This window comes from Cynocephalus volans, chromosome 1 (assembly GCF_027409185.1).
Source record: "Cynocephalus volans isolate mCynVol1 chromosome 1, mCynVol1.pri, whole genome shotgun sequence".
In the NCBI taxonomy this organism is placed as follows: Eukaryota; Metazoa; Chordata; class Mammalia; order Dermoptera; family Cynocephalidae; genus Cynocephalus; species Cynocephalus volans.
In genome coordinates, this window is record NC_084460.1 from 156,677,328 (window position 1) to 156,700,607 (window position 23,280).

Consider the following 23,280-nt stretch of genomic DNA (forward strand, 5'->3'; position numbering starts at 1 on the left):
AGAGATTGACAGATGTAGGAAAGTGACGGAGGAAGCCCTTGGTAGGACAAATACTACCCACAGAAGGACATTCCTTCCTCCAAGGCTGAAATGTAAGGAATGTGGCTCTCTGGATGGAAAGACCCCAAAGGAGGTCCTATACAATTGAAGAGGTGCTGACCTGAATGACCATAAGTTGAACAATTCCAACACTGTCCCTGCGTTGTGTAGTTTATAGTGTGGTGGCACATAGACATTAATACAATAATCATATGTATTATGATTTCTTCCTATGATAAAAACTAAGAAGAAAATGATAAGTGCTATAATAGATTCAGAGATCTGACCAGCTTAGATGAAATCTGAACTATTGTTGGAACTGAGATCTAAAACATGAGTAAGAGTTAACTGGGGGAAGAGATGAAGTGGGGGTAGGTAGAATGAATGAACGAATGAATGGATGAAATTTTAGGGCTGTTTATTCATTGAACATCCTGTTCAGTGAGTGGAAGAAAGGATAGGTGGCCAGGATAAGGAGAGGAAGGGGTAGAGTGTCATAAGATAAGTCTAACGTTATTGGAAGAAGTCAGGTTAGGTAGTGCAGTAGACCATGACAAGGACAATAAACTTCATTCTAGGAACAAAGGGATTGCAAGTATGATTTTAAGTAGAAGATGACATGATCATATTTGCATTTTTAAAGATAGCTCTTGCTGCCCAGTGGAGGTGTCAATCAGGAGATCCACTATATACTAAGCACTATACTACATCATGGGAAACCAGATGGTCATAGCCTTTGCCCTCAAGGAACGTACAGTCTAGTGAGAAAGAGAGTAAACAATTGATGACAAAGGTGATTATTTATTTTAAGGGCAAAGTTGATGCTATGGAAGATTGTTACATCAAGATTTTACATAGATAGTAAAGGCTTTCCTCTGGGAGTGGTTTTTGTTTTCTGTTTGATGCAGATTGGGAGATTGTTTTAAACACAAACACATGTCCATGTGAGCCAATCATCTTTTCTGCTTGGGTGGTGACAGACTTGGCACATTTTCTTGGCCCACTGGCACCTGAGGGCATTCCAGTTGGGAATAAGTGCAGGAAGGATGGCCTTAATCGAGGCACAAAGGATGTTCAAAGAAATACTCTAAGAACCCCTGACCCCCAACTGTACACACTCAAAGGGATGGGCAGACATGGGAGCATGAATGACCATGACTAGCAAGGCTTGGAGATGAAAATCAGAAACTCTGAGGCTAGAGAAGCAGAGTTTTACTATTTGCATACTCAAAATGTGAATTTTCATTGGTATATAAATATGTTTAATAGCTTTATGTAAATTATTATGTTTTTATTTAGTGCTTTCAAATTTTCTTAATAACACATATTAAGTAACTTTCAGTTGTATGGTATCACACTGTGTTTATGTATTTAAAGTATTTTCTACTGTGCTGGTAAAACATTTGATGCATAATTGACTATTTGCTTTAAATATAATGTAGTCTTTTTTTGCTGTGCTCTTTACCATTAGCCGTTATGGAACACCGGAAGAGCTAAAAGAACTGGTTGACACAGCTCATTCAATGGGTATCACAGTCCTCCTAGATGTGGTACACAGCCATGCTTCAAAAAATTCAGAAGATGGATTGAATTTGTTTGATGGGACAGATTCCTGTTATTTTCATTCTGGACCTAGAGGGAATCATGATCTTTGGGATAGTAGATTGTTTGCCTACTCCAGGTAGGTGCATTTAATATGGAAGTATTTTTTGTTGTTGTTTAAAAAAAAATTTTAAGGAATTTTACTAATTTTGTTATATGTGTAGTTTCTCACTGGTATGTGATGTTCTTAATTTAATTTTTAAAAAATTGTATGAGGAATTTTACCTTGTTTTGTATAGCATATGCATTCGTGGTATGTTGCATTAAATTTCAGTTTTACAAATTTTATGCCATTTAAAATATATTGCTTATAGTGTCATTTAAAAGTTTTAAGGCAAATAATTTTTTTTAATGTCTAAAAGACCTCTTTATCAGGGTTGAGTTAACTATAGAAAATCTCCTTTTAGTAGAAATAGACATTATTTTAAGTAGGCCACTTAAAAAAATCATGCTTCATGTTTTGATATTTTAGTATTACCATATTTGTGATTGCAGCTAAATTATTAATTCAAAACAATGATAACAACTAACATTTTATTAGTATGTAATATATGTATATCAGGTATGGTGCCAGAAGTTTTAGATATGTTAGCTATATATTTTATTTAATTTGCACAACAACTCTGCTTACATGTGGTAAGTACTATTGTTATGGCCGTTTTACAGTTAAGTAAACCAAAGCTAAGTGTTGAAACTGTTAAGATTAAACACATCTCTGACCTCTTCTACCTTCTAAATAGAAAGGCATATTAGGCATTTAAATCTAAACAGCATATGGCAAAAAATTAAAAAGAAAAATCCCAGATACTGTCAGCTTGTATCCATTATTTATCATAAGTGAAAATATAATCAAAATATGATGTCAGGCATATTAAAAGTACTAAAATATTGAGTACAGTGGGTGCACCATATCCGAGGCAGGATCTCCCTCCAAGCAGATACTTAAATCTGAAATACTTAAAGCAAATACCCAAATCTGCAGATACTTAAGTCTCTTATATAAAATGGCATCATACACATACATCTGTGTATTCAACCAACTGCAGATGGAAAATACATACAGGTCGTCCTCCTGTACCTCAAGTTTTGAGCCACAATTTGTTGAATCCACCAATGCTTAATCTGTGGATATGGAGAGGCCAACTTGAATGTATGACTAATTTTTATAGTAAATATTTTTGAAAAAGCTTGGTGAATTTTTGTTTGGATATTGCACCATACATAAACATACACATACCTGGAAAATGGGCAGTATAGAAAAATACTTCAGCCAATATTTTTATAAACTGAAGAATTTCCATTTCCAACATAAGTTAGATGATTTTTGTATGGAGGAAATTGTTTCGCTTCACTCTTTTTTTAATATCGTACCTTATTTTATATTTCATAGCCATATAGGATTCACTCATGGCAGATGAGGCAGCAAAATACATGAAAATACATGAAAAAAGACACAAGAGGGTGGCAGGGTTCCAGGCCTAGCTTCATTCTGGTGCAAATGGATTAATCACTCTTGTTCTCAGGTTTTTCGTTATAGGAGGAGGCAGAGTTTTAGGGTTAATTCCCTCTATGAAGGTATTTTGTATTTGTTTACCTTTCTGAACATTGCTTTTTATGTTATGGATTTATAGCAAGTGAAAAGGATCAAAGCAGTGCTAATCTGTTATATAACCCCACTAATTCATTATTGAGTAAAAGTAGAATGTGCATAAGAAATGCTACTAATTGAACTCTCTGGTTCATATTTGGATGAAAGAGCATTGACTCTGTCCTGTAGAACTGTGCTTATGAAAGAAATATATTAAATGGTTAGATTTTTATGTTTTAAAACAATTCTTTATTTTATTAAAATATTTATTATAGTATATTGTTCTGTACCATGAGCTCTCAAAGTGCATTTAAATGTATCCAGTTTTTAAAGAAAAGGGATTGTACTTGTTTTCAAAGACATTTCTATTACAGAAATCGAGACAAACTTAACATTGTCATTTAATACTTACTTTCTTTTTATTGAATTATCTATCAATCTTTCTCAGGTGCACATTTTAGTAAATAATGTGTAATATGGTTTTAGATTATTATTATTATGACTTTTTGCTTGTTTTTGCTCTGTTATATAGGCTTAGTCCTCTATAAATACAGTTCCATTAAAATGTATTTGTATTATTCTACATGTTGACCTATTTGGCTAATAATCTAAATTTTCCAATTTTTACAGAATTAATATTTTCTACATAGGTTTATACTATTGGTTATGACATCATCATGACATGGTTTATCATCGTAATATAGATAAAATCCTACAAAATCAATGTATACAACCAAATTTAAACAAATTCTTTAATAATTAGGGTTTTCAGCATATACTGAAGGTTCTAACAATCTTTGAATTATTGTCTCAGTACTTAAGTGCAATTTATTAGAAACTTTATTGGAAAAATTTATACTACTCTGATGAAATTTACTAGGCTTTTTCTTTTACATTTATCTCCTTCTATTCTTATTATTTACTGCGTATGTAATTTAATATTGCTTCTGTGTAACTCTAAAGTCATTTTTATAATCTTAGCATTCATGATTAGAGTCCTACTCTTTTCTTTTGGTTATCTCTTGCTGCTTAATAAACGAGCCCCAAATTTAGTGACTTAAGATAATAGCAGTTCTTTATTTTGGTCCTAAATTTGCAATTTGGGCATACCTCAGGCGGGGAGAGCTCTTCTCTTTTTAGTTGTGTTGTGTCAGATGAGGAGGCTCAATTAGGTAGCAGAAGATTCAGTCACCTGACTGGCAGCCAGGAGCTCAGCTGTGGCTGTGAGCCAGAGCACCTCAGTTCTTGTAGCCCACTTCACAGATGATGTGGGTTTTCTCAAAAGAGTGCGAGTCTCAAAACACATGGCGTTTAGGATGCCATTTCATATGGTCTGGATGTGGAAACTAGCACAGTGTAATTTCTGCTGTAAACTATTAGTCAAATAGTCACAGATTCAAGGGACAGTAGACAAGGACCCCACTTCTCAATGGAAGGAAAGAATTTTAAGGCCAAGGCCATGCCCATAATTAACAAGTTTTGACCACACTCAATGAATATGCTCCTCCACAAATTCAAAAGAGATGTATTGAAATACCTGTCCATGTGGAAGTTTTATTATTTACCTCATCTGTAGTTCTGTTGTAGAGAGTTATGTCTGAAATAGGCAATTAAAAAAAAATACACTTTTCATTATAAAGATAATAGTGCTATTGAAGATAATTAGAAAATATAAAAAGGCACATAAAATGAAAATTATCATTTTTTATAAATGCAAATAGTATACTTTTATTTAATGAGTAATTCCTTACATGCATATAAATACATAAAAACCCAATCATTCACTTTCATCTTCTCCGTATGATAGCTACTCTGCCTGTAATTTTGAGTTTGTTCCTTATCCAGATGAAATCAGAGAGTATTTATATTTCATGTTTTAAATATAAATTATATTCTTTACCTTTGATAGGTTGATTAATATTATAATGCATTCACATATAGACATAAAGATGGTACATGGTTTGCTTAAGGCCCAAGCCTCTTCTTTGAAACTTTTTAATAATTTTGAAATTATTATATTTACTGTTTGAAAAAAATTGATCTTATTTAAAATCGCTTCTGCAGAGATATGTTGCTGATGCTCATTTTCATCCTCTCTATATGTCACAACCTGTCACATTTATAATCTTTGATTCAAGTGCCATCATCAAACTTATCAGAATTAAATCTCTCACTCAGAGTAATGCCGGAGATCCTGACTGTGCTATTTCATTACCTGCTATGAATAAATTTCCAATCAGGAGCTGCCCATGTTTTAATTTTCTGTCTACTCGGCTGAACTGCCTTCTAGCTCTGCTAAATTACTAATGACAGTTCATAACAGAGACTGGGTTGTCCTTTCTTTAGTTGGTAAGGATAACTTTCTGATGAATCTGCCACCCATAAGTTTCAAAAGTTTCTAGAGTGAGAAATAATGGATAAATTTAGTGGTCTCAGTTTTAAATTCTGTTTGCACATTCCTCTAGCACTGTATAGATGCACATTATTAAACAACAAGACAAGTGCAGATTAGTTGAACTTAAATAACTATTTAATTTTAACCATTATTAAATTTTCAAGTACCTTTTCTTTGTTTAATATTTCTTTCAAAGATAAGATATTGATATCTCAAAGGAGATAGCATAATAGAGCTAATACTCATTTTTTTCTCTTAAGCTTACATTTGGGCACAAAATTAGTATAATATTCTATTGTCATGGGTTCATAATGTGACAACTGTTAGACTAAAAGGTATTCTACTCTTATCTTGAGTTACTAGAGTTCCTTTCAGAAACAAAAGAGAATCCAGTTTGCCTCTTTAGGGTCATACCTGGGATAAAATACCCTTTAGTATAGACACTATAATATTTGGAGCTTCTTAACTGTGCTAGGCCTTTTCCATAAATTCATGGGGGGTCGTCCCTGCACAGATGGATTTTTGGTTCTTAACTAGTCAGTTTATGATATCTTATTATTTTTTTGGTTTGTTTGTTAATATGGTAAATTACATTGATTGATTTTGAATGTTAAGCCAGTTTTGCATTCCTGAGATAAGCCCTCGTTAATTAGATACAAGTATTCTAAAACAAAATCTACCATATTTATATATGATATTACACCATGACCAAATCAGTTCTTAGTGGTAAATCTTAATTCAAGGATTATTACTGATTGATAGGTTAGCTAATGAGTATATGACACCATCATGATTAGCAAGATATTTAAAAACTAAGCATCCAGGACATGAATAAAAACCTCTAAAATTATTTTTAAAAGGGCTTTAAAGTCATATGATACTTTGTGTTTTTGTCATTGGGTGAAATAATTGCTCTTTTTGCTGTAGTAAAAATGGCCAAAATTACAGAGAGAAAATAGCATACAAAGGGTAAATATGTACAACTGCTTTTTAAAACAATTTGGTATTTTCCAGTAAAATTAGAGATGCACACATACTAGGATGAATTACTAGATATATATGCTTGGAAAACTCCTGAGCATATGTTTATCAGAAGTTTGGGAGAAAATAGACCTAAAAAATTATTACCTTCAGGATATAGGTGACATTTAAAAACTTAATGTGAAGTAACTGCTTTTAAAAAAAGTTCTTCTGTGAATAAAGAATTTGGGGGATAATATCAAGAAAAATTTTCCGTCATTGTGATGGAAAGGTTTTCAGTATAAAAGTTCTTTCATTTGCACACACACTAATCTTGGAAGCAGTTTTTGCCAAACTTTTAAAATTGTTCCAATTGTCTTAAGTCTATTGGTTATAACTGTCAATATAAATGAATCATCTTGAGATTAGGTACAAAATCACCTGATTAACATCAGGGAAAATGGAAAATTCATTTTAGGGAAGATGGTAGTTGGTAGATGGAGTTGAAAAGAAGAGTTTTATAATTTAGTAATCACAGCCATTGATCCTCTCTTTTCATTTAGATCTTTGTATTTCAGCAAGCTATCAGTTACAGCCAGGACAAGCATTAAAATTACATATCAAAGTGATCTTAACTTTAGCCAGACCTTGATTACTTTATCTCTATTTTAAAATTGCTGTTTTTTTGGTCTGTGTATGAGTTTACATTTAGTTTTTTGGGTTTTTTTCCAAATTGAAATAAAACAACATTATTTTAGTCATACAGATACCTGTTCTATTTGCTTTGTAAAAAAAAGTAAATGACAGGTAGTTAAAAGACAATTTTGGACATAGTTTTAGCAAACAGTTAACTATTCCAAAGGGCGTCGGACAATAAAAAATAGTCACTTATAGCCTGTTCTTCATTAAGAACATTAAAATCTCACAGTGAGATTGTTAATAGTTTTTGAAAATATTGGGTGTCCCATAAAAAGTTTTACTGTTTTCTTCCCTTTCAGTATTTTTCTTTTCCTTTAAGCATTTTCTTCCTTATTTAAACCAAAATCCTATTTCAGGTTGACTAAGGAAAACAGTAAATCTATTTCAAAGAAGGTAGAGTTAGCTTCAAAATTCAGACAGACTAATTCTCTTTTGCAAAAGAGATTAAGAATGTTGCTATATCAATCTAATCTGTCTGGATTTGAGTTTGAATAGTAGAAATATAACTTCTGTCACAGGGTTTATGAGATTATTTGGCCTAGCAGAAAGGTTTCTATTGATGCAGAGCACAGCACAGGGGTGAGGATTTACTGTCTTTGTATAAACTTTGTTCCTGGTATTATCTGCCTCGTTTATTCCCCACAAGTCTAAACTTTAGGTGCACAGGGATATCGTTAATATATCTTGAGTATTTAGGTCTTACTCACCTATAACATTCACCTTTCCAAATCCAAACTCACTCAAAACTAGGAAAGTTCTACTCAGTATAAATTTGAAAGTGCTATGCATTGCTCTAAAACCATCTATCTCCCTTTGGTTAAGACAATTCTGCATGTTTGTGAAAATGGTCTTGAGGTCCCTATTCAAGTGATTATCCATTTACGTATGGGAGTTATGTGAAGTCTATAATAATAATGCTGTCTGTATTGTTTATGACCTTTTTAAACACGCAGGGAAAAAAGTGGAAAAAATCAATTTTTCTGTTTTTATCTGTGTGTAACAAAATAGCTTGTTTAAACATGCCTATTTTCTAGAGTATGGACTAGCAGTTTTGAAGATATGGATATTTCATGGTTTTCTAGCTGAATGATTTCCTTAGTGTTATGCTGCAGATAAATAACTGCATGTTGTATTGAGTCACTTATTTTCAGAAAATAGGACATACATTGATAAGTAATATAAAATTACTCATTTTTGAGAGATACCACCCATTAATTTAGATTAGTGATCAGGCATATTTTTCTCTAACTTCTGAATTTCCCATTCACATTTTATAATGTTGAGGTACTCCTATTGAGTTGTACCTTGGGTCTTCAGTCTTTCTTTTTTTTTTCCTTTTTTTGTTTTTTCATCCCACCAGCCTCAGGATTTATTTTATTGTCTACTCCCAGGTTAAAATATCCCCCCCAAGATTAAATTTTGTCTCTGTTGCCTTTCAAAATTCTGTTTGTTGACTGCATCAGTAAAACTTGGGAGCAGTTATAGTTAACATTTTCTCACAGTGCTAGCGAAATAGCCAACTTCGATACTGAAGCTCTGTTTTGAGAACTGTGTTAACAATAGCAAAGGATGACAACTAGCTGTCCAGGTGGGTTCACTTGGTTTTTGTGAGGTGATGATAGGCATCATGATTACTGTCAGATTTATTGTCATTCAGTTCTGAGGCATTAGGTGCTTTATATACTTCCCTGACCACCTGATATAAAATAACTCTTCCAATCCCCTGCGATTACCTTCTGCCTATCCCTTCCTAATTTTTCTCCATTGTACTTGTCACCATTTGAAATTCTAAATACATGCTTGTTTATTTTTAATTTCAGTAATATATTTGTTGTTTATATATTAAATGTGAAAGTAAAGTTAATAATTTATTGTTTCTTATAGGACATATTTTATATAAAGTAAAACATGTCTCTCTCTGTCTCTCTCTCTCTCCCTCTCTCCATTTTCCTCTATTTCTGTATTATAAAGTTTTCACCATCATGCATGTCATGGAGGTGACACCAAAGTGATTTGGTTAGGTTGCTTGTTCTTTCAAACTGAATTCAGTGAAGAAAGCTACAGAAGATACTTCCAGCCAAAATAATAATAATAATAATTAATAATAATAATAATAATAATAATATAGAGTTAAGATATTAAAGATCTGACATAATATAATATAAAAGAGGTGGTTTGGAAATCAGATCACCTTGACTTCTCTGACCTCTATTCTCTGAACCAAGCTTACATTTGAATCTCCGTTTCATATATAAAGAGCTCATAATGATAATATTATTCATGCGCTACACGGCAGTTGTTTAGACATTATGTAATAGTATAATTGAGAATGTGTGGCAAACTAGAATATAGAATATTATGGGAAATTTGGAGTTGTACTTTCAGAATTTTACTAAAGGATGAGAGCAAGATTCACAGACCAGGCAGGTCACCGAGGGAGGCAGGCAGGTGGCACCTGTTGGCACTTTGGAGCAAACGGGTCCTGTATGAGGTGCTGCCACTCACAAGCTCCCGCCGATTGTTTCCATGTGAGAATGTGAACCCATGTAGCCACATCTTCCAGCTATTTAAGAGAAATCAGGAGTTCATATTTTATGCCAAATCTCTCCATTTTTCTTTTCCTTTTTAATATGTTTTCTTTGCATTTTATTATTATTATTATTGAAACGATTGTACATATCTGTGGCATACAGCATTGAATATCAATATCTGGGTGCAATACATGATGCTCAAATAAGGATAATTACTATATTCTATTTTTAAGTGTTGTGTGATTGATATGAAATTTTGAAATCACTCTGTAGACCGAAGGAACATACATGTAGGATGGATATAATCCCTGGGCTATTATGGCTATCTCTGGATTCCAAAATGTGCCTTGGGATGTGAGAGTATCAGATTCTATCAAACTTCCAAATAAGTAGTGAATAAAATGAAATAAGGACAATGATACTTTTATAACTTAAATATAATTATAACTCAATCTCTTTTGTATTAGCAAGAAGAGTTTTATAAACCTAAACTAGTAGTATGGCATTATCTCTTAGCAAAATGAAGTGATATCACCTTAATTTTAAGTAGTAGATGAATAAACAAAATAAGTGTCTATTAACCTTATGTTCAATAAAGAAAAATGTGAGTTTATTGAAGAAATCTGTGTAGTTAAATTCAGTAACCTTTGTTTCTTTTGATACCTTGCATCTGTTATAAGTAATTTATTTTAATTATTTTTTATTGAAACATAATTGATTATATATATTTGTGGGGTACAGAGTTGGCTCTTGGTATTTGTGTGCAATGTGTGATGATCAAGTCAGGATGATTAGCATATTCATCATTGCAAAATGTAATCATTCTTTGTGTCCATTAACCAATTTTTTAAAAAAGTATAAATATAGGTACTGACCTTGCAGGCAGCATAGAGAATGGGTGTGGGTTTGAGCTCAAGTACTAGTTCACCACTTACTAACATGTAACACATCACATTAGTTAATCTTTCTAAATTTAATTTACCCCTCTGTAATATGAGATTATAATTAATGTTCCTCATATGATTGTGAAGATTCAATGTCACACTTACTCCAGTGTCTAACTTACAGTTGTCACTGTCACCATCATTACAATATCATTGTCATCATCATCTTGTGGGCAGACTTACTAGCCAGCCAAGTTCTCTGAAACTTAATTAGAGGCCGGAAAGAAAGTAATAACATTTTTTCATGAGCAAAAACATGTGCCATAATGGCAGTGGATCTTTGTTCATTACGAACTCACCCTGGTATTTTTTACAAGCATGTTAAGCTGTTTTTGGTAGAAGCACAAAATTAAGAACAGTTGTGAAAATGACCCATCATGATCAACATGTAACAGTATTGAGAAGTCACAGCTAAGAGCAATGGTAGAAAGAGAAAACCCATCAAGGTTAGAAACCAGAACTGAAAGCACAGCATCATAAGGCCACTTAGGTGCAGCAGCAAACAGTTCCACATGCTGTAATTGTCCCTCTGGGCATCATTAGACTGTGGTGTAGTATAATAACTGATCATAATGAACCTGAGTCATTAAAAAAACTGCAAGTCGTGTTCAACAATTTCGTTTTAAGATGCCAGGAAAAAGTAAAATGTAATTGCAAAGTATTTCCAGTAAGAATGTTAAATTTTTAAATGTTGTTTTAAAGATTCAGTTAAAGTTATCTGTCAACTCTTTTTTAATGAGGGATTACTGTGAAGATTTTATTTACGTGAACTACTTTGTTTTCCTCCAAAATGGAAAAAGTGAAGCATCCCTATACTTACTATTATTTTTTGAAGTTTTAGGTGCCAACGGCATTTTATTAATCAATTAATGAACTGACTTCCGTGCTTGTTTTGCATGTTAAATCAGGGAATATCTGATATATTTCTTAGGATATGTTTTATGGTGCTCTGTCCTGAGGGGAAAAAAAGATTTTTACTCTCAGAAAATTTACTCTAAATCAGGTTTTTCAGTCTTTCCCCAAAATGGAGTTTGGTGATGAATTTTTACTGTAATGGCTAAGCTATTTTCTATAATATTTGCTAGTTTAATTCAGTTAAGAAGGGCCTATTTAGTTCTTACAGTCTCCTCTGCTTTTTGTTTCATGTGGCCACTGATGTGGGAGATCGTATCTTTATATTTGTTGTGCTGATGCCCAGTCTAGTCTAGCATTTATCTCTGACATTTTTCTCTTTTGATAAAGTTTTATTATTAATGGTTGCCTTATAATAAGCTAGCATGGGTTGGATAGACCTCTAGTTTGTCCTTCTATCTCCTGTCATTGGGCTCATCTACTAGTTTGTGTGGTTATGTCTCAAAGACTATCAGAAATAACCTATCTCTCTATCTTTTTCCAGCCCTTTAAGTAAATCTTACAAGAGAATCCAGGGAGCTTAGTGATAAAACAAAGTGCACTTAGAAACCAGTGGATGAACACAGCAAGCACTTTCAGGTCACAGAGGTGGTGAGAGAAGTACTTGGTACTACTGTTCCTGGTCAGTGGAGTTCATGGGAAAAAGTGGGTAATTATAAGTGAGGTGTGCATGAAATAAGTGTGCGAAATAGAGACCCAGCAGTCCTGCTGAGGTGCATATAGAACAACACAGTCCAAAACAAATAGAATGCAAACCACATATATATGTAATTTTTAATAATTTAGTAAGCACATTAAAAAATATAAAGTGAAACAGGTAAAATAAATATTAATGTATTTAATTAACTGTGTGTATCCAAAGTATCATTTCAACATGTAATCAATAGAAAAACAATATAAAAATGAATTAAAAATTAATATATTTTACATCTTTTTTGGTACTAAGTTTTTGAAATCTGGTGTATATTTTACTCTTACAGCATATCTCAATTCAGATGTTAAATTTTCATCAGAAATACTTGATATGTATTTAAGCTTCATAAAATTTACAGTTGAAAAAGTAGATTCACATACCTGAGTTGTTTTAAACATTCCTAAACTTTACAGTAATGGTATTGAGTGTCAGTTTTTAAATTTAAATTTTCATTGATATAAAATACAATTAAGAATCCTGTTCTGCTGTCGCTCTAGCCTCATTTCAAGGCCTCAGTAGCCCCATGTGGATTGGATTGTATGACACACTGAATGACAGAGGTATAGCAAGTGGTCTGCTGCTGTAATGGCTTTGTAATTCATTAGAATGGGTACATTGGTTTATTGAGTTAGTCAGTTGAAATGCCATTTTATTTTTCAATAACCCCCTACAGCAGCAATCAGCTCAAAAAATGAAAGTCTGTGTTTTATGAAAAGTACTAAATTTCTGCTTCTCAAGAAGTTGGTGATGAACATGTAACTTAAACAAAATACTCATTGACATTTATCAATCACTGGCCTAGAACTGTTTTATACAACAACCAGCATAATAAACACCAATTTGTTAGTCAATAAACACATATAAATTTAATTATTCTGGCATTATTTTCTCTCACAAATGACCCAGGCATAAGTGACTTAGAATTTAAGATGAAATAAATAATTTAGCAACATACTCTGTTGCAAATAATATAAATGCAATTTTTCTTTTTCCTTTATATTTTAGAGGATAGGTTTTTTGTTCAAATGATAGGTAGTATAGTTAAATATATTATGGACTATACCACTCAATTGAAAATGAATTTTATCATGAATTTTAAAAGGAGTTCAATTATTTAATTAAGTTTTGTAAATATGATTGAATCACTTACATAGTCTGGATTCTCTTTCCTAGACTCCACACCCTGTGTTAAATGCTATTATTATCTACCTCTACTGTCTCCTTTCTACTTGTTAATATGTGTTTTATTATACCAGTTGTTGGATTGCATCATTATTGTTTAATTTACTTTTGTCTACACCAAGTAAAAATATAAGCTTCAGTGGAGCAAAGACCATGTTTGTCTTGTTTCCCCCCTTTATCCCTTAGGACTACGATGGTGCTTTACTCATTTAAACACAGATTTGTTGAATGAATGAAAACATAAGTACATTTATGTTTTCTAAGTTTCCCAAATTAGAATGTAGTTCTTATGTGTCTTATAACCCTGTTGCTTAGCAAGTACCTCAGAGCCTGCCGGAGAGTAGACTGCCAAATGTTTGTTCAGCTGAATAGAATGAAATCCATTATCTCTATGAAGTAATACTTTTTAATATTTTAGTTCCTTTTATTCTCTGATATAGAAAATGGTGTTTCAGTTCATTCATAAAATAACAGTGACATCCAGGTTTATCACAGCTCTTTGTACCATATAACTACTCTGGGAAATGATCTACCGAGGAGGAAAGTTCAGCAGGATGTCAATAAGTATATCACATGGAGAGTGTTCAGTGCTCAAATAAATTTGGAAAACCCTGAATTAAATCAAGTTCAACACATTTCTTTATAATTGAAATTCTTGGAATCTTTAATTAGCTAAGGTGCATTTTGAATCTCCAAGTAAGTACTATACAATCATACTTCTCAAATTTCTTTGACCTTGAAGCATTTCAGTGCACTTAGAAGAGGTTTAAAAAAGATCTGAACGTGGCTTATGGGCTTTTGATGAATCTGGCTCTGAGCTGATCTTGACATTGTGGTTGTCCTCTTGCTCACTAAGCTCTAGCCGTGCTGGTGCTTTTCCTGCACTGGGGCCTTTGTGCATGCTTTTCCCTCTGCCCGGGTGTTCCCCGTGTATGTCCATCTCTTGTTCATTTTCCAGTCTTCAGTATGAAGCCCTTTCTCCTTAATGTCACCAGTCTCAAATCAGTCACCATGGAATTCTGCTCCATGGCTTCCTCTTCTTATCCTTCACTTATTTATCATAATCTGTAGTTAAAATTTGTGAGTGTATTTGTGTTTTATTTTTTAAAATACTCATAACTTACCCGTTATTCTTTTGATCTTGTGTTGAGGAGATATTCCATTGTATGATTGTGCATGTGTAAATTCCATACTATAAACATCATTTATATATATATATATATATTTGTAAAGAATATCCTATTTGAACCTTATATTCTTGAAGGAAAATAAAATTTTTTACCAATACCTTAACCAACACAGGCATAGTGATAGTAATGTGAGGTAGTTAGGGGATGGGATTAGATAGATTTGCTTTGGCATGCGAGCTCTGCTATTTCCTAACTGCTCCTTACTGAGAGGTGCTTGTCATTATCTTTAAATTGTTCACTTCATCAAAATCTCTCATTTTCATCTCTTGTTTACCAACCCCAAACCCCATTAACATGTACTATTTATTTACAGTGTATGTTTTAGAGAAATGAAGCTCCTTTACCGTTATTTCCTCAAGCAGAAAATAATAGCACAACCTGCTTCAGTATTTATACTTATTTAAACAACACACTACATCAGCCTTTCCTCATCAACCCATCAAAAGTTTGTCTGGCTGCCTTTCTTCCTCTCCTACTTCTTTGTTCTCTCTCTCTTCCTCTCCCTCCCTCTCTCTCTAATAGATCTCAGCTGTACATTTGACAATTAAGTTTTGTGATATTTGAAAGAAGGTAGCCAAAAACCAGGAATAAAATGTAAGGGATTTTATTTTTTTATTTGTGCTTTGACAGGAAATATTTTCAGGAAAGATGTAAGAGAAAAGTTATCTCTATGGTCTTTTTAAAAATCTTAACATATAGGCTCCAATTGCCACAAGCAGTTGAGGAGTAAAAAATTGAAAGTTCATAACTAATGCAAAAATAAGAGGCCCACTCATAACCAAATAACTCCAAAAAGAAGCTGAGTGTCCAGATTAGAATATCTCCTATCAAGAAAGGAATGAAGCATTCTGTTTGTTCTGTTTCTTTCTTTTCCTTTCTTTTCTCTCTCTCTCTCTCATTTTCTTTTTAACCCAAGGGAGGGCAAGATTCTGAGGCAGGGAAGGATTTGGGTCTGTGTTGGGAAAAATGTTTCTGTAGTTTTCTCTTTGGGTCTTCCTCTGTGTCTTCCCTATGGTTGGGTTTTTTCCCTTCTGTGCTGATTTTTTTACTGTGTAGAAAAGATTGGATGTAGCTAGAAAGTTGCCTGCAGAATTGTGAGCCTTTGAGCTATTTGAGCATAAACTCAGGCAATTCAGAGACACTGGGAACAAATCGGAAGGAGACTTAGTCCTTTATCTACTCTTTATGCAAGATGCATTAGCATCCTGTAGAAAGTAGAAATTTTATTCTTGGATGTGTTTGTAAATTATGTTACTTTATAGATACAGACTAGTTCATATGAATATCCACTAGGTTGTTTTCTTGTGTTTCCTCATAACTTTTATATATATGTTTGCATGTGTGTGTGCATAAAACTTCTGAGTGATCTGCCTTTTAAAATTAATGTTATGTGTTAGGGACAGGAGGCTTTACAAACAAATGTTGATGCTTAAGTAAGTTGCTTGTAGGAATCATATATTAAAAATAAGTCAGGCACACAACAGAAGCTGAATTAACTAATTAATTAATTTAACAAAAGTTTGAATACTTACTGGGTAGCCAACACTCCTTAACTCTGGGAATGAAATGGGGGAAGAAAAACAGACAAGACACCAGCCTCAGAGCCCTACACTCTGGTGGGGAATACAGACAATACAAAGTAAATTTCCAGGTAGTGACAAGTACCAGGGAAGAAAAATACAGCCAGCTAGAAGTATTTAGTGTAATATGGTGTGGTGGCTGTCTATTAGTACGGTCCAGGTAATATGCATTTCTGAAGAGGTGAGATTTAAGCAGAGGCTGGAATGAGGTGAGGTGCAGTATCAAATCCTGGGGAAGGAGCGGCAGTGAGGAGAAAAGCAATCCTCAAATCCCTGTGGAGGAAACGGGTTTGGTATGCTCAAAAGAAGGCCAGGGAGATGGAGATTGTTAAACGGGAGAATTTCAGGAGACTCCAGAGAATTTGGCAGTTGTCAGATCATGTAAAGCCTTGTAGGCCCTTGTAAGGAGTTTGGATTTTCTTCTGTTTTATTCAGTTTATTCTACATTTGATGGGAAGCTGTTTTAACAGCTTTTTAAAGGCTTGGATCAGGGGAATGGTGTGACATTACTAAAAAGATCATTCTGCTACTCTGTGATAAACTAGTTGGGCAGGTGTGGAATTGGTAGGCAGATTTAAGACACGTTTGCACTGCAATAGACCAGTGAGAAATTGGAGTGTCTTGGATCAGAATGGTAGTGTCAGGGGCTGAAAGAATTAGATAGATTAAAAATGGAATATATTTTGAAGGTAGAACCAACAAAACTTGCTGAGTGATTGGTTGCTGTATATGACGGGGAGAAAGACATTCACCCTAAATTTTTGATCAAGGGATAAATGGACCTCTGAAAATGGCACCTTTCTATCCTTAGGATATTAGGTACAGTGTAGCTATTTACAGAGCTGTGGGAAACTGGGAAGAGGGATTTGGGGGAAAATCAAGAGGTTAGTGTTGGATATCATAAGTTGAGATGCTTGTTTGACTTACAAATGGAGAAGTTGAGTAGGCAATTAAATATATGAGTCCGGAATTCAGTGAAAATGTTAAGACCAGCAATTTATAGAAAGGTATTTATAGCAATCATCTGTTTATAGATGGTATTTAAAGCTATGAGATTTTATCACATCACCTGAAGAGTGAGGGTGAAAAGAACTGTTTGCCTGCTGAGCTGAAAGTTATTCTTGACACGAAGAAGTCAGGAAGATGACCAGGAGCCAGCAGGAAGATAGGGAAGGATCTGCAGGGGAAATGAGATGACCATCAGGGTTTGAAGTAAAGGTGTTTTGAGAAGGAGGTAGTGCTCAACAATGCCAATTGCATCTGCAGAGTTTAAATTAGATGAGGATTGAGAACGGGCCATTGATTTAGCCTGATGGTCATTTATTTGGACTAAAAAGGGTTTTAGTGGAATTGCTGAGCTGAAATTCTGATTCAGATAGGGTAAGCAGAGAAGGGGGAGTGAGAAAGTGAAGGTAGCAGGTGTACATAACTTTTATGAAGAGATATTCTTTAAAGGATAGTAGAAAAGAGGGTTGGTAAATGAAAGGGGGGGTCAAAATTCCAAGTTCTTGGCAAACAGGGAACTCCAATATATGGTCTCTTTTTACCACTCTAAATTCTACAACATAGAGTTTCTCTCACATAACAAGTCTCTGTCTTTACACATGCTATTCCTTTTTTTTTTTTTTGGAATGTACTCTCCTCCACATGGCTTTATGTACGGTCTTATATTTTAAGACCAATCATCTATTTCCCCTAACTCCCCTGTAGGAAACCTTCATGAAAGCCCTTCCATACCCATTCTTGTCCCTGCCCTCTTGACGTTCATCTCCCACCTCATTCCAACTTAATCTTCTTTATGTGAGAAGGGACTTCTCCTTAATTGAATACTGTATTATACTGCATTTATAGGTCTAATATTATATATTACATTTAAAAATTAGACTTTCTACTGGACCATGTGTCACTTCAGTGATGTTTTGACTTAATTTCCACAACATATGCTTGCTCTTAAATAAATGCTTCTTAACTATTAGAATTGCATCTAAAATGAAAGTATATATCCTGAGAGAGTACTCTATTTCATGAGATATTTTAATGCAAGATGCTCTGTCATTTTCTTTGGCTTTTGATATTTAAGATTATTTCTATTTCAAAAATATTTTCATCTTCTCATGCTGCCGTATATTATAGCCTTTTAAAATTGCTGTGCTTTATATAATTGTTTTAATTTTATTTGTGTCCTGAGTGATTTATAAAAGAAATATTTTTTAAAAAATAGTAAATCATGATATTATTCAATATACTAACTAATTTATAAAGTTCAGTTCTTCCTAAGTATGGAGATATTTTAATTTATAAATTTGTATGTTTCTTAATGGTGATGACATTTTAATACTATGCTGTTTTACTTACCATGAAAAGGTTTTACTCTAAGAGACCTCCTAAAATAAAGTAAAAAGAAAAGCTTTATTTTAAATGTAAGATGGTGTTTTGTTTCCTCACATTAAAATGCATTTAAAAATGTCAAAATAAACACGCAAAGCCAAAGTAAAATCTCTTGATATATTTTTAAGAAGTGATAAAACTTTCAATTTTAATTAAGTCCCTAAAGAGTTTTTAAATGTGAATATCTCCAACCTAGAGAATTTTTAAACAATTATGTATATAATTATTTGCTTCATAATTTTTCTTCATCCCACATAAAGTCATCATTTTATTGAGTACTTATCTTATGCACCCTCATAAAATGATACATTGTGTTAAATAATTTATAAATTCCAACCTGCCATCCCATTTTCTATTGATCAATAAAATTAACTGCCATAATTATTTTGATTTATAAACAATTTATATAAATATGCAAATACAGAAATATGCACTTAAATGGAAAATGGAAAAATAAGCAAAGTAATTGTCAATTTTGTTTAATTAGCATAATAGTCTGTAATTGTACCCTTAGTGTAAGTGAAATATAGGTTTCTCATTATTCTGATTTCAACATGAGCAGATATAAAATAATAAAACCACTGTTCTAAGTTTAATTGAAAAAGTGAAAATTCTCTTAACATTTATATATGTGTAGATATATCTGCAAGATAAACTTGAGTCAAGTTCATATAGACTTGGATAATGTGAAATATATATTTTCTATAGAATGAATACTGCAGGTATAGTTCAGCCATGGTGCTGAGCATCTGCATAATATTACTTGTTATGCTTCTTTTTAGGGCAGAGACAAATGCTTAATGTATCAACATTATTAATGATTTTACCACTTAAGATCTATCTTTTGCAAAATAAATGAATGAAAATTACATGTTTCTTAAAATCGGTGACAAAATGATAAATATAATTTTCTCCATGTTGCATTATTTTGAAATAATTTAAAGGGCCATCTTTATAAGAAGTATCTTGCATACAAGTTTAGATATTTCTAACAATATGTTAGATAAGGTGTTCCTAGGTGTGTAACAGTTTTTCAGGCCCAGAAAATACCTGATGAGTAGATTTACGAAGAAGGAAAAACCATAATGGAATACCAGTACCTTTGGCTCTAGTCCTCAGTTTTCAACTCAGTACATAAGTAACTAAGTAATTCTCCTTTCTCAAGGACTTATTCTACATGTATAAAATGAAGATTTGGACTAAACTCACCCTTAACCTTTTTAGCTAAAGGAAATTCAGTGTAAGGTATATATCATCAACAAAGTTTTCTGAGCTGTGAGAGAGAAGAAGTGAAGCAAAAATGCCAAGGTGAACTGGAGTGGGAGTAAACAGGTATTGATTTAGAACATCAAAGCAAAAGTTTCACTGCTATTCAGTTTATTCTATGTCATGTCTAAAAATTAACATGATAAATGATCTTTCTCAGGTGTAACTCTTGAGTCATGAAGTGTGGAGTTGGAAGGGTTTTCTGAGGTCAACTATCCCATCCTCTCTCTAAGAGAAGGGATTACATCTATGCACTGTTTTTCATGGTGTCTAATTGTCTGCAAGCCTTTTGGAAAACAATTTGTTAGTACTTATGTTGAAAAGTGCTATAGCATGATCACCGAGTTATTAAATATAAAGCAATTTATTCTAAAGTATAAGCCTACTATATATTCAAAAATATTTTATGCATAAAGATATTTATTACAAGCTTACTAATTAGAAACCAGTGAAAATATCTTTCCTGAATAATGGGCAAATTAAGAAATTCTCAGGTAAAAGAAAACTAGGAATTTGTTGCTAGCAGACCTACCTGAAAACAATGGCTAAGAGAAATTCTCTGAACAGAAAGATGATAAAAGAAGGAATATCAGACTATAAGGAAGGAAGAAAGAAAACAAAGAGTAAAAATATGGATAAATACAGTAAAGTTTTCTTCTCTTTAATTTTTAAGATATGTCTCTGTGCAGACATCAAAGTGATAATAACTAAATACTAGGGATAACTCTACATACATAAATTTGTCATCTTAGATGAAATGGATCTATTGCTAAAAAACCACTACCACAACTCACCCAATATAAAATAGATAAGTTGATTACCTTATAATTATGAATGAAATTTAACTCGTCATTTAAAAGCACACAAAATAAGAAATCTATAGGTACAGATATTTTCAATAGGTAATTTTAAGAAACATTTAAGAAAACATTCACACTAATTTTATACAGTATCTTCCAGAAAATAGAAAAAGAAGGAATATTTTCTAGTTTATTTTATTAGGCCAGTATTGCCCTGATACCAGAACCAGAAAAAGGTTACAAAGGAAAACTACAGATCAGTATTCCTTGTGAATATAGACACAAAATTCTTAACAAGATATTAGCAAATACAATTCATCAATACAGATAAAGAATTCTACGTCACAATCAGGTAGAGTTCATTCCAAAGATGTGAAGCTTGCTCAGTATTTAAATCACTTACTGTAATCAACCATACTAACATGCTAAAGAAGAAAAAATCATCATATTAATTGATGCAGAAAAAGAGTTTTTACAAAATTCAACATCCATTTGTAATAAACTGGCTCAGAACAATAGGAATAAAAGGGGAATTCCTAAACTTGATAAAGAGTATCTACTAAAAACCTAAATCTAACAATATACTTAAAGGTTAAAGACTAAATTCTTTTCTATTGCATTTGGGAACAAGGCAAAGATGTCTGCTCTCACCATTCTTAGTAAACATAGTGCTGGAAGTTCTAGCCAATGCAACAAAGCAAAAAAGGAAATAAAAGACATACAGATCAGAAAAGAAGACACGAAACTGCCTTCTTTGTGGATGACATGATTTTCTATGTAGAAAATCCCAAGGAACCTAAACAAACAAAAATTACCCAAAATCTAATAAATGAGTTAAGGAAAATTGCAGGCTGCAAGAAAAATAGTCAAATCAATTGTATTTGTATTTATTAGTACTGAATCTGTGGTTTTTAAAATAAAATATATGATACTATTTATAATAACTTGTTATCACATTTCTTTCCTCTTTCCTTCCCTCCCTCTCTATTTCTTCTCTCTTTCAAAAGAAATGTTTAGATGTAAATCTAAGAAGATGTGTATAGGAGTGTATGCTGAAAACTGTAAAACACTGATGAAAGAAAAAGATCTAAATAAATGGAGATACATACCGTTCTCATAGATTGGATGACTCAAAATAGTAAAGATGTCATTTTTCTCCAAATAAAAAGCAGTTTGAGACAATTCTTATCAAAATCTCAGCAAGATTTTTTTATAGCTATAGACATAGAGAAGATTATTCTAAAATTATATGGAAAAGCAAGCAGCTAGAACAGCTAAAACAATCTTGTAAAAGAGGAATGAAGTGAGAAGAATGTCGCTCTGATTTTAAGACTTATAGCTACAGTAATCAAGACTGTGTTGTATCAGTGGAGGTATAGACACACAGATTGATGGAACAGAATAGAGAACCCAGAAATAGACCTACAAAAATATGCCCAACTAATTTTTGACAAAAGTACAAAAGCATTTCAATGGAGAAAGGATAGACTTTTTAAACAAATGATGCTGTAGGGGTAGTCAAAAAATTCCTAGACTTGACACCAAAAACACAACCATACAAGAAAAAATTGATAAAAATATTGGACTTTATGAAATTTATTATATAAGACTCTGTTAAGATGATGAAAAGACACATTACAAACTGAGAGAAAAATGTTTGAAAACCATAAATTCAACAGAGGTCTGAAATCTAGAATGTATCAAAGAAGCATCAAAACTACAATAAAAACAAACACCTAATTAGAAAATAGTCAGAAGACAGGATATATAGATGGCTAGTAAGCAGATGAAAATATAGGAGGGTACTTTAAAATGTTTATGGAAAAATGCAATTGAAAGATAATATGAATTTTTAATGAACTTTTTGAAGTACCTTTGTACTCAACAATATTAGGGAAATACAAACTAAAACTACAATGAGATATTACTACGTAACTATCAGAATGGCTAAAATAAAAAATAGTGACTATTCCAAGTGCTGATATGGATTCAGGGAGACTGGATCATTCCTGATGGGCATATATAGTGGATTAAATATCCCCCACCCCAAACTCATTGAAATTTAATTGCCACTGTTAACTGTTGAGGGTGGGAAATCCTATTATGGTAATTAAAAGTGGGGCCAGGGAGAGGTGATTCAGTTGATGGTGTAATGGTGGTCTGAAGTATGGTTCTGAGGGCTTTAAAAGGAGAGTGCGGGAGGCACCATCTTTGTCTCTCTGCTCTGCCATTTCTTCTATGTGAGACCCCTGCATTGCTGTAAAGCCATCACCAAAGAAGGCCATCACCTATGTTCCCTGGACTTTGGACTTTCCAATCTCTGAAACTGTAAGCAATAAATTTGATTTTCTTTATAAATTACCCAGTTCTGTGTATCGTTATAAGCAGCAGAAACAAACTAATACAACATGTAAAATGTTACAATCAGTCTGCAAAACAATGTGGCACTTTCTTGTAAAACTAAATATGCAACTGTCATATAGCCCAGCAATCACACTCCTGGGTATTTA

The 23,280-nt window shown here is 32.9% G+C and overlaps 1 protein-coding gene across 1 annotated transcript in view; it reads left to right on the forward strand.

Moving 5' to 3' along the window:
• Window positions 1-23,280, forward strand: part of GBE1 (1,4-alpha-glucan branching enzyme 1) — a 244,421-nt gene that overhangs the window by 125,562 nt on the left and 95,579 nt on the right. Inside the window, exon 7 of the mRNA XM_063110167.1 lies at window positions 1,511-1,720. Within this exon, the coding sequence (XP_062966237.1) occupies window positions 1,511-1,720 (210 nt within the window). The remainder of the gene's footprint in view (window positions 1-1,510; window positions 1,721-23,280) is intronic.